The sequence below is a fragment of the Emydura macquarii genome, unplaced genomic scaffold (genome assembly GCF_026122565.2).
Source record: "Emydura macquarii macquarii isolate MOO-44397 ecotype Brisbane River unplaced genomic scaffold, CSIRO-AGI_Emac_v2 contig_2897, whole genome shotgun sequence".
Taxonomy (NCBI): domain Eukaryota; kingdom Metazoa; phylum Chordata; order Testudines; family Chelidae; genus Emydura; species Emydura macquarii.
This window is the reverse complement of record NW_027133034.1, coordinates 28,924,465-28,939,145: the sequence shown is the minus strand read 5'-3', so window position 1 is coordinate 28,939,145 and position 14,681 is coordinate 28,924,465. Positions and strand designations below refer to the sequence as shown.

The 14,681-nt window shown below is 41.2% G+C and overlaps 1 protein-coding gene across 1 annotated transcript in view; it reads right to left on the bottom strand.

The window, feature by feature from the left end:
- Positions 1 to 6,430: 6,430 nt before the first annotated feature.
- Positions 6,431 to 14,681, bottom strand: part of TMEM232 (transmembrane protein 232) — a 109,896-nt gene continuing 101,645 nt past the window's right edge. Inside the window, exons 12-13 of the mRNA XM_067568937.1 lie at positions 13,906 to 13,999; positions 6,431 to 8,435 (exon numbers count right to left, since the gene is read on the bottom strand). Of these exons, the coding sequence (XP_067425038.1) occupies positions 8,247 to 8,435; positions 13,906 to 13,999 (283 nt within the window). The 3' untranslated portion in view covers positions 6,431 to 8,246. The remainder of the gene's footprint in view (positions 8,436 to 13,905; positions 14,000 to 14,681) is intronic.

Below are 14,681 nucleotides of genomic sequence, written 5' to 3'. Positions count from 1 at the left end.
TAAGAGGACATCTGGCTTCCTGAATCATTGGATGTTTGCACTAGCCATTTACATGAGTTTTAATGTACAACTTGTTAGCTGAAAACAGTCTCAAGCCTTACACAGACATCGCTGACTTCAGAGAAGCTATGCAGATTTACATCAGTGTAGGATTTGGTTGATAGTGTGGTGTAAAGAAAAGAAGAAAAAAAACCTAATATGAATACATAATAATACTTGGCATTTTTCATTTGAAGATCTTAAATCACTGAACATTTTAAGTGAATGTTTGTGTATACAAGATGCTGAATTAATAGCATTCCTACCATGAAGGGTGTCACCTTTCATTTACTTTGACCTCCTGTGATTGAGGTACTGGGTTCCTTCTTAGCTACCAGCATGCAGAGGTCACATGAGTCCAACACCAGAGAAAACTCTTGCTTAACCAACAAATTCCTTTGATAATTAGGGAAATAGATCTAGGTTTTAAGCTAAATGTCAAGTTTTCCCAATATAATTTTCCCTCTTTAACTCTGCTCTGCTAGCTAAAAACCTAATAATCCATAACTGTGCCTCCAGATATAGAAAATCTTTTATGGGGATTTTGCAGGCTAACTCGAAATGCTCCATGTTTGTGTTTTGATCTGTACAAGTTCATCTATCAATGACCTGTCAGCATCTACAAAGACAACTTTGCAGTTGGGATATAGGAGCAATCAGTTACGCAAGAGATTTTTAAAGGGTATCATAAGATAGTATTTAGAATCTGTGACTTTGTAACTTTGCTGAAAACGGAATTCAAGAGGGGAATTATTTGTGCTGGAAGGGAGAATAATAATAGGAACTCAGAGGGAATTATACAGATGTATTAAAAATTAAACTGAATTGAATTTGGTTTTATATTAAGCCTTTCATACTCAAGACATGTCAAAGTGCTTAAAAAACCCTGAGTTACTGGTAGCAGAGCTGCTATGTAAACAGCCATTAGGCACCCACCATGCATTCAAGCATAGCTTTGGACATTACTAGGTCAAGTTGACAACTACCAAAAGGAAAAAATAAAGTTAATTTTTGCGTATGCAAATTTGCATTTGTGCTTGCTAAATGGGTAATTGTGTGCCCACTTGCATTTTGTATGTGAGAATGAAGGGATTGCATGCATAGTAAGTGCCTGCCTGCATTTTGGGAAGTAGGGGAACAAGAGAATCCTAGGCAGCAGGATACAAGACAGCAGGTGAAAGAGAGAAATGAATGTTCCTGAGCAGAAAAGAAAGAATTGGCCAAACAGGCATTAGGGGAAAAAGGAAACCCAAAAGCATGGAAGGGAAATGAGCTGTCCACAGAATGTTTGGTACCAAGGTCTCAAGAGGAAAAAAACAGAGATACACTGGTAGGACTAGGAGACCGTGAGGCCATAGAGGAAAAAGGTGATGAAGGGATAGGACATGCCCTGCCCTGAAATAAAGAGGGGTAGGAGATTAGATCCTCAAATAGCCCCTGAAGACCAGTGGGCTGAAATAGAATTATGGGAATGTCCCCCACCCATAAAATGTGCTGCTGTGGGTAGAAGCAGGATAACCACCCTGAGAATAAGTGCAGGGAAAAAGGTACCTGGTGCCTCTCCTAAAGAAGAGAGGGTGTGAGGAAAAAGGAACCTCAGTGTTCGACTTGAGGGGGGGATATGTGACAGATGATAGGGAGATAGGGCTGGAAGCTAGCAGGTGAACCAACACTCTGATCACTTAGGCACTAGTAAGTTCCCCTGGCTGATTGGGAATATGTAGCTAATAAGCTGATCATGCTAGGAGGGCTGATTAACCAATTAGCTATCAGATGAGGGGTGTAAATGAAGACACAAGAAGAAAATGAGGAAGAAAGAGGTGGGCTACCTGAGCCCAGTATGTGCTGAGATCTCAAGGAAGGGAGACTTCTTTTCCTCCATGGACCTATGGGAAAGGGCTAAAGGCCAAAAAACACCGTAAATACTTTGCTAAATGAGACTATATTGGTGTTGGGAACATAAATACATTCACATGAAGCTGCCGCATATTGAACATAGTCTGAGAGATTACTGAGGCATTAGAGGCTAGGGATGGAACACACGCCATTACAGAAACCCAGTGCAGATTGAGTCTGACACAACTTTGTGAGTTCTAGTCAATGCTGTGTAGATGCCTACCCAGACCAGACATGCTCAGTATATCTGACAGTTATTTACTTTAACACATTTTTTTAGGACACTAGTTCAAGAAAGTCTCAGTTACCATGGACACCACACCCAGCTTGTAAATACTGCGTTTCTTCCATTGATATCATCCGCTTCCTCAAGAAGTCATTGTAATGTTAAGTTTAAGCTTGTATTTTTTGTATATACTGCTAATTCATATTGGCAAAATACAGTGTAATGGTTAGCAGTGCTTAGAAAGCAAATATACACTTTGCATTATGGAGCAGTTGCTATGTTCACAAAACAATGACAAAAATAAACTTGTGTTTGTTTCTCCCCAATAATCTTCCGAATGAGAATGTGGCATTGTAAACACTTATGCAACCTCCTCTTCTACCAAGGAAAGTGCTGTCATATGCCTACACACTGAGTGTTTACTCCCAGCCGTAGCAATTCCATATTTACTTAGGCCAAGTCTACACTATAAACTAACAGCTGTATAACTTCATTGTTCACGGATGTGAAAAATCCACACCCCCCTGAGCAATGCAGTTGTACCAATCTAATTTCCAGTGTAGACAGCGCTATGTCACTGGGAGGGCTTCCCCCATCGATATAGCTGCTGCCTCTCATAGAGGTGGATTAACTACACCAATGGGACAAGCTGTCCTGTTGGCAAAGTAGTGTCTTCACTGAAGCACTACAGTGGCGTGCAGTTGCAGCGGTGCGGCATTTTAAGTGTGAACCTGTCCTTAAGAACAGGCAAGCTCCATGATTGTGGAATTATAAACACAATGTCCCATGGCAGCAAATAGCCATGTCTCCCTGTGCTGTACAAATCAGCACAGAAGGCAATCTAGACTACTTTTTAACATAATGAATAATTTGCAAATGATTGAAACAAACTACCAGAGCAAACAGATTTTTTCCCACACCCCAGTGCTGCATTTGCTGCTTCCGCCTGTGACAGTGGTATGAACTTTCATTTTTCCTCTAATGTCAATCCTACAGGAATGAATTGAAGCTTGATGAGGAAAAAATGCCAGAGAATACAGATCTCTTGTTCTGCAGAAGCTCATAGCAGCAACAATAAACAAAAGGGACAAAATTCATCCCTGCCACAATTCCACTGAAGGCAGTAGAGTTACATCAAGGATGAATTTGGCCCGACATTAGTGAAATCAATATTGCATAGTGGTACATAGTGGTGTATAATGGAGCAATCACTGTCTTCCTTTTGTTTTGTTTAATGTAAAGAACACATTATTCTTGCCTATCTCTCTAATGGTTTGAAGACAATGTGGAACTATAATATAGGCCAGATTTTTAAAACGAGGTGCCTATATTTAAGTTCCTAAATCCATTCTTATGCTCTGAAATAAGTGGCCCGATTTTCAAAAGTGCTGAGACCCCAGCAGCTGCTACTGACTTCAACAGAAGACACAGCAGGCTGCTGCAACCTATAGCTTGTACTGAAAGATGCGCTGCCCCCTGCCTCCAGGGCGGGGGACTGTGTTGAGTGCTCAGCACTCTGGGCAATAGAATCATTTATGCCTCAGGATGTGTACTTCAGACACTGCTTTAGGTGCCTTTAGGGACCGAATAAGGTTAAGAAGGCCTTTCCTGTGGCGCCCTATGCCAATATAGCTCTCCAGTCATGTTTTAAGCAGCCAATGGTCCAACCACTATCCTCAGCTATTTAGCTTGATATTCGTGAAAGCCTAGGAAATGCAGCCCTGCGTACTGCTCAGAGCGTGTTGGAATGGTTTGGTAGAAAATATAAACAAGACAGAAAATAAAACTTTAAAGAAATATGTTAAACTGTAATTTAGCTCAATGTCTTGCTGTTTATACAACTCGCTCCCTGATTTTATAAGTGCTGTAGTCATTCCTCCTTACTGAAACAAAACTTCCATTTTAATTAACTGGTCTAATCCTGGAGCCCTTTATTCAGTCAAGCCTAATTGACTCCAATGGGAGTTTTTTCTGAGTCAAGTCTGAATAAAAATTGTTTAAGGCTTTCTGCATTTGGGAGACAAGGATTGAATATAGCATGTCTAATAGAGCCCTTAGTTCATCAGGAAGCCGCATGCCCTTGGTAATGGCATATGCAGAGGCTGTAGCAGTTGTCTCCTCTGGTACAGAGAATGGGAAACAGTTTCAAATTCAGTGCTCAAAAGAAGGAGCTGTCAGTGCTGAGGTTTATACGATACCAGTTGCTCAATAGCAATAGGGACGCCAATAGAAATCCTATACAACAAAATACTAGAGGACAGAATAACATGCTGCACTCAGCCAATACTCTGGGATGAGATGAGAGCTCTAGGCAGATTGACGTGTCGATTGATAGTTTTTCTTTACATTGGCTACAAACAACATAATTTCCCATTAAAGAACAAAGAGGAACAAGACTTGAACTTCTCCATTCTCTTTTCAGTAGAGTCTTGGCCCCTAGGCACTACTCTAATACAAATAATAACAATACAGTGGTACTAACTTCCCAAAGGAGGCAGGGAAGGACAAGAAGGTGCATAGCTCCATTCCTCCTCCACAGTGGCCAAAATAATTGGCCTTATCTGGGGCTGAGGGAGCACATGCTTCACCCTTGAAAGTGATTCATGCCAGGCAGTTCTGGTCTATGATCTACTGGTGTTCCCAGAGACATTGTGCCTCACTGTCCCAATGGCCCTGTTTCTCATTCACACAAGGGCCCCATTATATCACTCTGGCACTGCAAAGGGCCCTTAACATGGGTGTAAATAATACTTAGGCCGGGTCTACACTAACAACCTATATTGGTATAAATAGGTCCCTCAGGGGTGTGAAAAATCCACACCCCGAGCAACATAGCTATACCAACCTAACGCCCTGCGCAGCCAGCACTATGTCAATGGGCGAGCTTCTCCCGTGACATCGCTACCACTTCTCAGGGAGGCGGTTTGGGAGCATCTCTCCCATCGGCATAGTAGTGTCCTCACTAAAGTAGTCCTCCAGTGGCGCAGCTGCAACGTTGCACATGAAACCAAGCCCTTAAACGCTAGGGCAGGAGGGTGTAAAATGGCCTTAGTGTAAATGAGAATCAGGTCCAATGTCCCCAGTGAGGACTGAGTGCCTCTGCAGCCCCTTGCAGCCACAGTCGAGTCCTGGCTGTAGTCAGGAAGCACATCTCCTTTCTTGGAGAACATTTTTACCTTTTATTTTTTTAACTGATTGAGTTTTTTTGTTTTTCTCTGAACTATGAAGCGGGAATAAGGAAGTAGCATGGCAGCAGCTATTATGGAAATTAGTCATCAGCTAGGCCTAAGAAAGAGCATGTGAATAATATTAAAGGTAAATTATCCTTCAGCTTGGTATGTTACTATGAAAAATGCCTATTATTCAAAAGCAACAGAATCGTCAATCGAATTTGTCAAACTATGTAAATACTTTTGTGTTAGAGAATTTGATATTTCAAAGTTAGCTTTGTTTATACATAAGATTCCAAATGCACATGACATGTCAGGGATGACTGTTAGAATTACTATAATGAGTCTTCCAAATGCTTTAAATTTCAGACGGCCAACCTATGACTTATAGGCTGAATGGCAGCTGAATCCATCCAAAAAATCTTCACCACCACTAGGGGTGTGAACACTCATTGGCAGCCAAAGAAAAGTCTCCCCCTTCACTTTTCTCCCAAAAAGCAGCTGTGATAAAATGTCTCCATGCTATGGCAGCATTCAGCTATAAAATATTTAAAGTTTTGTAAGCATAGCTCTCACTGTTCTTAACAGCTGGAGACATGCTCATGAATGGCTAATTTTTAATATGCTTCCTGTGCTCTGGTTTAGTTTCATTTGACATTGAAAGAAGGGAGATGGTACCAACTCAGTTTGAAGACCATTTGTTATCAGGATTCTCCTCTGATACTAGTGCAAATCAGTAATAAACCCACCAAAGTGAGTGCAGTTAAAATATGGTGTAAAATGACCATATATGCTCTATAGTTTGGGACATATATCCTCCCCGCCCCCACCCTCCCTTCCCTATGTTTGGAGGAGAGCGAAAGCTGAGGAATACTGGTTTGGATACATGGGGGAAGCATGAGTTGTGGGACATGGTCCACCAATCCCGCAGAAGCCCCTCTGCTTCTACTCCATAGGGTCAGGCTACTATAGCCGTGGAAGTGAAATGCTGCTGGTGAGAGGTGCAGAATCAGTGCAATGACCATCTTCCATGGCATTTCATCTCTAATCCCACAGAGATTTTCTCATGGGATACAGTGATGAACCAATCAGCATAAACTCCTGTGGGTTCATTTTAGGCACAGAGGAACTCCCCCGTGTTTGGGAAGGGGGCTCAGGACAGCTGATAGGCAGGCGTGCAGGACCAAATCACTCCTTTCAGATACATTGTCAGAGGGATGGCAGGGAAAGCTTGGAAAACAATTCAGAGACACTGGGCTTTTTTGGGGATACTGAGATCTGTAGGATTTCTACGCTGGTCTTGAGATGTCTTTGCATTTCATAGGTCTTCAAAAACAACCTCCACACATGAATTAATGTAACATTGGTTTAGGGCACCTGAAACGCCTGCTCAAAGAAGCATGAACTCTCCCATTCATCACAGCTGTTTTAGCTTTGAAGCCTAATAATAACACTTTGAGGGTCAGATTTTCAAATAACTTTAGTGTGCTATCACATGCCTAATTAGCAAATGCAAGCCATACAACTGTGCATTCAAATCAGATAACCGCATGCACAAGGGGCCCATTGCCATGAGCGGGAGAGCTGCTGTATTTCAAGTGTCATATAATTCTACCCACTCTTACTGATTTCTTAGGGCTTTTTAAAAATAAGAAACTTTCAAGAAGAATTTGTTTCAATTCATTTCTACAGCATTATGACAAGCTTATAGCAAGTTTTATTCTAAGATTTTCTCACATAGGCAAAACCCACCTGATGCTCATTCTTTTTCAGAGATGATTCATAAATGCTGCTTATCAATTATTTACAACTAATTCATATTTAATTGTTTAGTAATGAACACCAACTACTTCTGTTTATAAATGATAAAATATGCTGTGTGATCATAAGTCAAGAATTAATAGGAAGAAATGCTAATTACCCTATTGGAAAAAATATAACTGGAAAAATTGCACTCAAATGGGATGCTTAGTTACTGCAGGTGTAATGACCACTTTTCAAATATACCTTATATCAAAACCCTGTAGCAAAAAGTGATGGCATAAAAGTTCTTGCATTTAGGAAATAACTGGAGCTTTCTGAAACTTTCTTAATGAAACCTGAATACAGGAAAATTTAACTAGTTTTGTTTAAAAGCCCCCAAACTTAGGCCAAGTTCACAAAGGTTTGCTAGTCCTGTGGCAAATGTGAGATGCTACTTGGCCATCTGATAGTTCTGAGGGGAGACCATGAAAAATCTCTCTGATTTCGCATAATTTTGACCTGAAATCAGGTAAAATTTGGACGCTTCGGCATAATTTCTGGATATGTTGGAAGTGGAAACTCCAAATGAACCTCAGGTATCAAAGCCAAAGGTATCAAAAAGGTTTTCCCAAAACCCATGTACTGAAATGGATCATTTTTGCACACTTCTAGGACTAATGGGCTAGAGCCTTAGCTGCAGCTAAGATCGACTCAGGGCATTTGAGGGACAGAGGCTTCCCGATATTGAGCCCATCCAAGTCCTCCATGTAACAAAAGGCAGCCTCAGGACTACTCTAAATTAAACCTGGCTGCCCTTGACCTAAAAATGCTATTCCAGCATCTGGGGATGACTGTGCGCTGTGTGCTCCAGCTACATCTTCTTATCCAAGATACATCCCTTATGCTGAGGACTCAGAGAGTGATTGGCAAATAGCTGCTTCAGCATCTTAGCAACACCAGGGGATTTTCCCTAGGCTGTTGAAATCCTCTGGGGAATGGATTCACCAGGTGTCACAGAGCTGCTGATCTAGCACGGTAGGTGATTTTTACACACTTCTTGTTTTTTTCTAACTTCTTAAAAAACTTTAATTTCAAGTATTTAAATTTAAATTAGAAACTCAGACCCATGTTTGTGCTGGTTGTTGAAATACTGACAGTTGCTTCTTGTTGATTCACTGTATTAAATCCTCATCTTTGTGTTTAACAGTAAGCTCATAAGGCTTGGTTTTCTTGTGCAGCTTTTCTTCTCGTCTTTTCATAATTTCTCTGAAGTGCTCTTCCTCTTTCCTTTGTTTTTCCTGAAGTTCTTTCTCCAGGAGTTCCTCCTCTTCCTTAAGTCTGATCTGCAGCTCTTTCTGCCACTGTTGCAAAAAAGAGAGTGATTTCATTTTGGTGCATGGTGTCTACGTAGGAAAAAACACAAGTTGGCATACGTGGGCTTAACCTGAACAAAAAATTAGCATGAGCTAATGATAATTTAAGGACAGATATTTAGGGAGAGGCCTTCTGGTAGTCTTGTGGCTGTATGCAAAGGTTGGGGGCGGTGGCTAGATGTCATAGCTTGCCTTATTGCTGCTAACACAGAAGAGTATGACTTTTCATGGAGGAAGCCTCATTCAGTGGAAAACATCATTCATTTGTGAACTGCCCTGCTCAGCTCTAATTTAAACATAATACAATTGGTATTTATATTTCCAGTCTGTCTCATGGTTTTCCTTACAGACATTCTCAACACTGACAAATTGAAAAAAAATCAAGTAAGAAATGTATTTGCTTATTTAAGCCTTCATAGGGAGTATAGACAGTGCCAGAAGTAAAAACGTTTTGCTGAAAAAGACTGAAAGTATTACAGTGCTGCAATCAAGAAGCAGAAGTTAATGTCTCTCCTTTTGTTCCTCAATGACAATGTTATTACTGCATTAATGGAGGCCCTGCAGCTACAGACTCTTAAATACAGAAAATCCAAGTCTGAGTAGCATAGCAATAAAAATGTGTCAGGTGTTTTGCAGGGTTTTTTTGTTTTTTTGTTTTTAGGTTCCACGAGAAGAATAAAGTGTGGGAAGAAGGGAGAAACCACAGTCTCAAAGTACAGGACCAGTATGATAAATTCTGGGCTGAAATGTAAATTTTTTCATGTTTTGGGAAGCTGCCTGGAATATTGTGAGGCCACTGATGTCTTATGGGACAATCAATTCTAAAAAGAAGGCGTCTTTTTCTAAAAACCTCCCCCACCCTGAAACAAACCAGTAGCTCGTGGGCATGTTGTCCATGGTTACAGTGACTGTCAGCTGAGAGAAGTGATCTGAATTATCAAAAAGATTTCAGTACACTTGGTATTTTTGCTGTCTATACAGTGACAACTCAGTGGAAAATTAAATCTAAAAGCTGTTTAACATAGCCACATAATACATTTCTTTTGTTCCCAGACCTGGCTTTATAAAATCAGCAATAATGAAGTGAGCAAAGAAAGGTGAATCAGCTCAGTGGTTTGAGTGCATACTTTGTATGTATGAGGCCCTGGGTTCAATCCCCAGCACCTCTAGTTTATCCTGCTCTGAGTAGGGGGTTGGACTTGATCTCTTGAGGTCCCTTCCAACTCTAATATTCTATATATGATCGCATGTAGAGAAGAAGGAAGTCTTGAGATTTCTTAGAGGAGATTCATATGAGAACTGTGATGGCAAAAGCAAGTCCAAAAACCAAAACAGCACTTCTGGTTAACATAACAAAGAAAAGTTATTTACTTATTATTGTTCTTTGTGAAGCCTGGAAAAAAATACTCACTCTTGGGAGTACATACATTCCTGGCATTGAATTTGAACCCTCTTGAAAGCATTGGCCTTTGGGGTCACATGCATGCTCCTTCACAGAACCAAACATTCACACCTGATGTTATCTAAGAAGTATGGTCCCAACCCCTCATGGTATTTTCAGTTTAAGCAAACGCTATACTGAAGACGGTGGAGAAAGTGGGCAAAGAAATGTGTGACTCTTGATGACAATCTACTCAAAATCTATGAATAAATAACCTTTTGTTCTCCTTATAGTATGTCAGAAGGAGGTGGCTTTGAGGAGAACCAGTTAATTAAAGACTACAGCCTGCTCTGCTGAATTGGGCATCAGACCTAGCTGCCAGGTCAATAGAGAGAGTAATACTGAGTAGAGATATGACTATAGCTCCAGGTAGCAGGCTTGCATATCTTACTAAGACTTGCTGAACAGGGTACTTGAGACTTGCTGAACAGGGTACAGTGAAGTGGGTTCTAAAACATTTAAACACATGCATAAAATCAGACAAACAACATCCACAGTGGCACTAACCAAGAATCAGGCATTGATCTTTCTAACAGGATTTGAACCAGCGGCTACCCAAGGATGCAAAAGATAGGGAGAAGCTCCATGTGCCCTCACTCTCCTGTATACTTGTCAGAATCTAGCCCTTAGGTAGGAATTAGGATATGGGCATAGTACCCCTTGTCTTTAAGAAATGTATAAGATCAGTCAACGTGAATCTCACTTATTAGCCTGGCTGATCTTATTGCAGCTAGGAATAGTCTTGAGGGACATACAAAGCACTCTTCCAAAAGTTCAAATGGAGAGTCCATCAATTTTGGCAACCAGATGATTCAAGGCCCAAGTAGTGGAGGCTCACAAATAAGTAAAACAGCATATAACAGTCCTTTAAAAAAATGTCACCACATTTGGATGTGCAAACACTCATGATCCTTGTAGAGATGGATTTGGACAATACTGTGAGATAGTTTGGCATGTCTTAGTGTTGAGTCCATAATTAAAGGTATCAAAGAATTAAATGAATCACTCTTAACAACAGAATATATTTTTATGTGTTGAATTAAAACCCCATTGAAACTGATGTGTGAATGTGCCCTTCGCATAAGGTTGCTCCTTGCCATATTTGGAGTGGAGAAGGAATTTTCCCCTGGGTCAGATTGAAAGAGACCCTAGAGTTTTTTCACCTTCACTGCAGCACGGGATATGGGTCACTTGTAGGTTTAAACTAGGGTAAATGGTGGCTTCTCTGTAACTTGAAATCTTTAAATCATGATCTGAGGACTTCAGTAACTCAGCCAGAGGTTATGGGTCTATTACAGGAGTGGATGGGTGAGGTTCTGTGGCCTGTGACGTGCAGGAAGTCAGACTAGCTCATTGGTCCCCAAACTTTTTAGGTCGCACCCCCCATTACCCCCGTCCGTGCCCTGCACTCCCTCCAGCTGGAGTGGGGAGCAGGGCCACGGTCAGGGCCAGGAGCTATGGCTGGGAGGGGGCTTCCGGGGCCAAGGCTGCAGCCAGGAGTGATGCCCTAGTGGCCGAGGCTGGAAGCGGGGCTGAGGACTGCAGCCAGCTGCTGGAGTCAGGAGGCAGGGCTGGAGCCATAGCTGGGGGGCACAACTGAAATAGAGCTCAGGGCAAAGCGGCACTCCCTCCCCGCTTCCCATGGGAGCTGGTCTGGGTCCTGCCACGCCCCCCCAACGTTTCTCCATGCCCCCCTAGGGGGACGTGCCCCATTGTTTGGGGTCTTCTGAACTAGATGATCATGATGGTCCCTTCTGGCCTTAAAGTCTATGAGACAGTTAAGGGGCCACACCTACAACATGGCCTAATAGAGTCTGTCCAGAAATCAGCAACATGTGTGCTGTGGGTTTGAATGGGCATGGATCTGACCGTGTGTGTGTGTGTGTGTGTGTGTGTGTGTGTGAGAGAGAGAGAGAGAGAGAGAGAGAGACAAGACGGGGGGAAGACAAAAGACAGAGAGGTGGTGAGCAGAGAAAAAAAGCGAAGTAGCAGCCTATAAGCAGGATGATCCTGGGAGAAGTTTAGAGAAAGGTTCTGGGTCAGGATGCTGGCTGAAAGAAGCTCAGGCTCTAAACAAAGAACCTTCTCCTTTTGTTCTTGGTTCTTCTTGTGTTCGCAGAAGTAGGACTTTGTACCTTCCTTGTAAATAAACAAGAAAATACCATACTCCATCATCAATCTCTACTCCCAACTGGAATAAGCCCAGGGCGTGAAATTTGACTAGCCACTCAAATCAAAAAGGGGTAACAATATTTATATGAAATCTAGTTTCCAACAACTTCCAAAAATTGTATGATGTTTCAATGGGGTTCCCTCAGTGTTACTACCAAAGCTGGTGGTTGAGGAGGATTGACAGTTGCTCCCTTGCAGAAATACTTAAACACTACCAACCATGCTAGAAAGGTCTCAGCAGGCATGGTGACTAGAAATTGCAAGTGGTTCTCCTCTTGAGTCTGGTAAATGGTGTTATAAAAATACTGTACTTTAAATTTGACATGGACACGGCTGATAACATCCCATCAGTGGTGAAAAGGGCCATTGCATCAGTGATTATGAATCAAATTTTGCTCTTAGTTATACCCATGAAACCCAAATGAAGTCAAAACATAAATGTAACTGAATAAGAACCCACAAGTGGTCAAATCCTTTTATACCTCATGCAAAAGATGGTATCTACTGTATCAGTAAAGTACTCCTCCACCTCCCCACTAGGATATTGGCATAGTAATGACAAGGCCTGATCTTGCTACTGTTAAAGTCTCTGAACTACAAAACTCCTATTTGCTTTAATGGGAGCAGGATCAAGATGCTAGAAATCTACTTGAATCCAAGCCATTTACTTCATTATACCACTTCCGGAAGCACCTGCTAATGTGTTGCCCAGCCTAGTATTGTTCCAATCAAAACTATTTAGCTCCAGCCAGATCACTGCAACAGGCAGTGTTTTCTCCCATGCTGCCTCTTATGAAGCCTTCAAAAAACTTGACAAGTTACGTGGCTGGAGGGCTGAGACCACTGTCTATCATGCTGAACAATACAGTCTCATTGTTTCCTGGCACTCCTATGTTGGTCTCTCTGTATCCATCTGTTGTCTCTTTGGGGCAGGGACTGTTGTTTTGTTCTGTGTACAGCAGCTAGCACAATGAGGTTCTGGTCCGTGACTGGGGGTCCTAGACACTATGGTAATGCAAATAAAATAATAATAATATAGTAGTTCTCAAAAAATTACAAAAAGAATAATATGTAGCTAACTGTTATGACACACATTATCAGCACAGTGCCTCGCAATTTAGCCACCTGACACACTCCAAAGTTACTAGTGTCTGTTGCCAACCATGAATTGCTAACAGCAGTCCATTACTAAGTCTCAATGAGCTATAGTGAAAAATTACCTCTGTAGTGTTCTCATGTCTATCAAGTTAAGTTTAAGCAACAAGGTCAAATCGAATATATCTTTCTAAATAAATAAAAGCGGAATGTAATGATGTATTTTTAGACCCAGAAGTTGCCGCCTGAATGCAGTGCAGTGGATTAATGTTTTGCTTTAATAGACTAGCCTCCTGTCTCCACAGCTCATTTAAATCCTATAAGAACAAAGTGATTAAAAACTCTTTTTGATCTGTCAAGGGTGAAGGATGGTCACCAGAAAACCGAGTCAAAGGGTTTGGGTTCAATTGTTAGGAACACATATCAGAAAAAATTAGTGCTCTGTACTCAGAAGTCAGAGCTAACTCAGGACACTAGGATTAAGTTATTATTTAACAGATAATAATAACAGAAGGCAATGTGTTTCATAACTTAAGGAAGCAAATAAGGTGAACTTGTAGCTGAGTTAAAAGGTAATAAAGTTTGGCAAGGGCTGAATTTTGTAATGCTCGGTATTCAATTTATGTGAATGCATATTTTTTCCAGGTCTGCTTGTCCTTGCTCAAACAGCTTTTTGTTTTTGTTTTGTTTTGTTGATTTTTTTATAAACAATGCTACCTGTCAAACAAAAAAAGGAAATAAGGATCTTACCTGATCCTCAATTATCCTCTTTAGCTCTCTATCAGTCCGGGTAAGGATATCTGGATATGGATAAATTGGTATTCTTGCTTGCAAAAGTTCCTCCCTTTAGTAAAAAGAGAAAAACCCAACATTGTTACATATCAACATTCCCTTTTCTGAAATCTTTTTGGAAGCACTTAGTGTTATGAAATGCTATTGAACATGCTATGCCTGTGTCTATGCTAGTCTTTTGCGGGAAATCTTCAACCGGTGCATTTCCATCAGTGGAAACAACAGTGGAAGTGCTAGCCTAAAGAGAGCTCAGGAATTTTCTGTCATCCAGCCCCGCCCTGAGTAATGATCAATACTGAAATGGTCACAGCTGCAAGTAATGCTGTTTCTGTAGTATTCCCTGTTCTGTGCAAAACTATAAGGAATACCATAAATATTGCAGTAACACAAAAAGGCCACCTCTGCACTTGCAGTATGATTGTTTCAACTATCTACTTACCATAGGGTAACCTATAACACTGATCACTGCAGTATCTACAATTGTTTGCAGTATTGTTTGTAGCCATGTTGTTCCCAGGATATGAGAGAGACAAGGTAGGTGAGGTCAAATAAAAGATATTACCAACTTTTGTTGGTGGAAGATACAAGCTTTTGAGCTTCACAGAGCTCTTCCTCAAGACTGCGGAAAGAAACCAGAGTGTCTGAGTTAAATACAAGTTGGGACAGATTGTTAAGCAAACAACTGTGAATTATTAACTCAGATACTCTGGTTTCCTCCCCTAAACCTGAAGAAG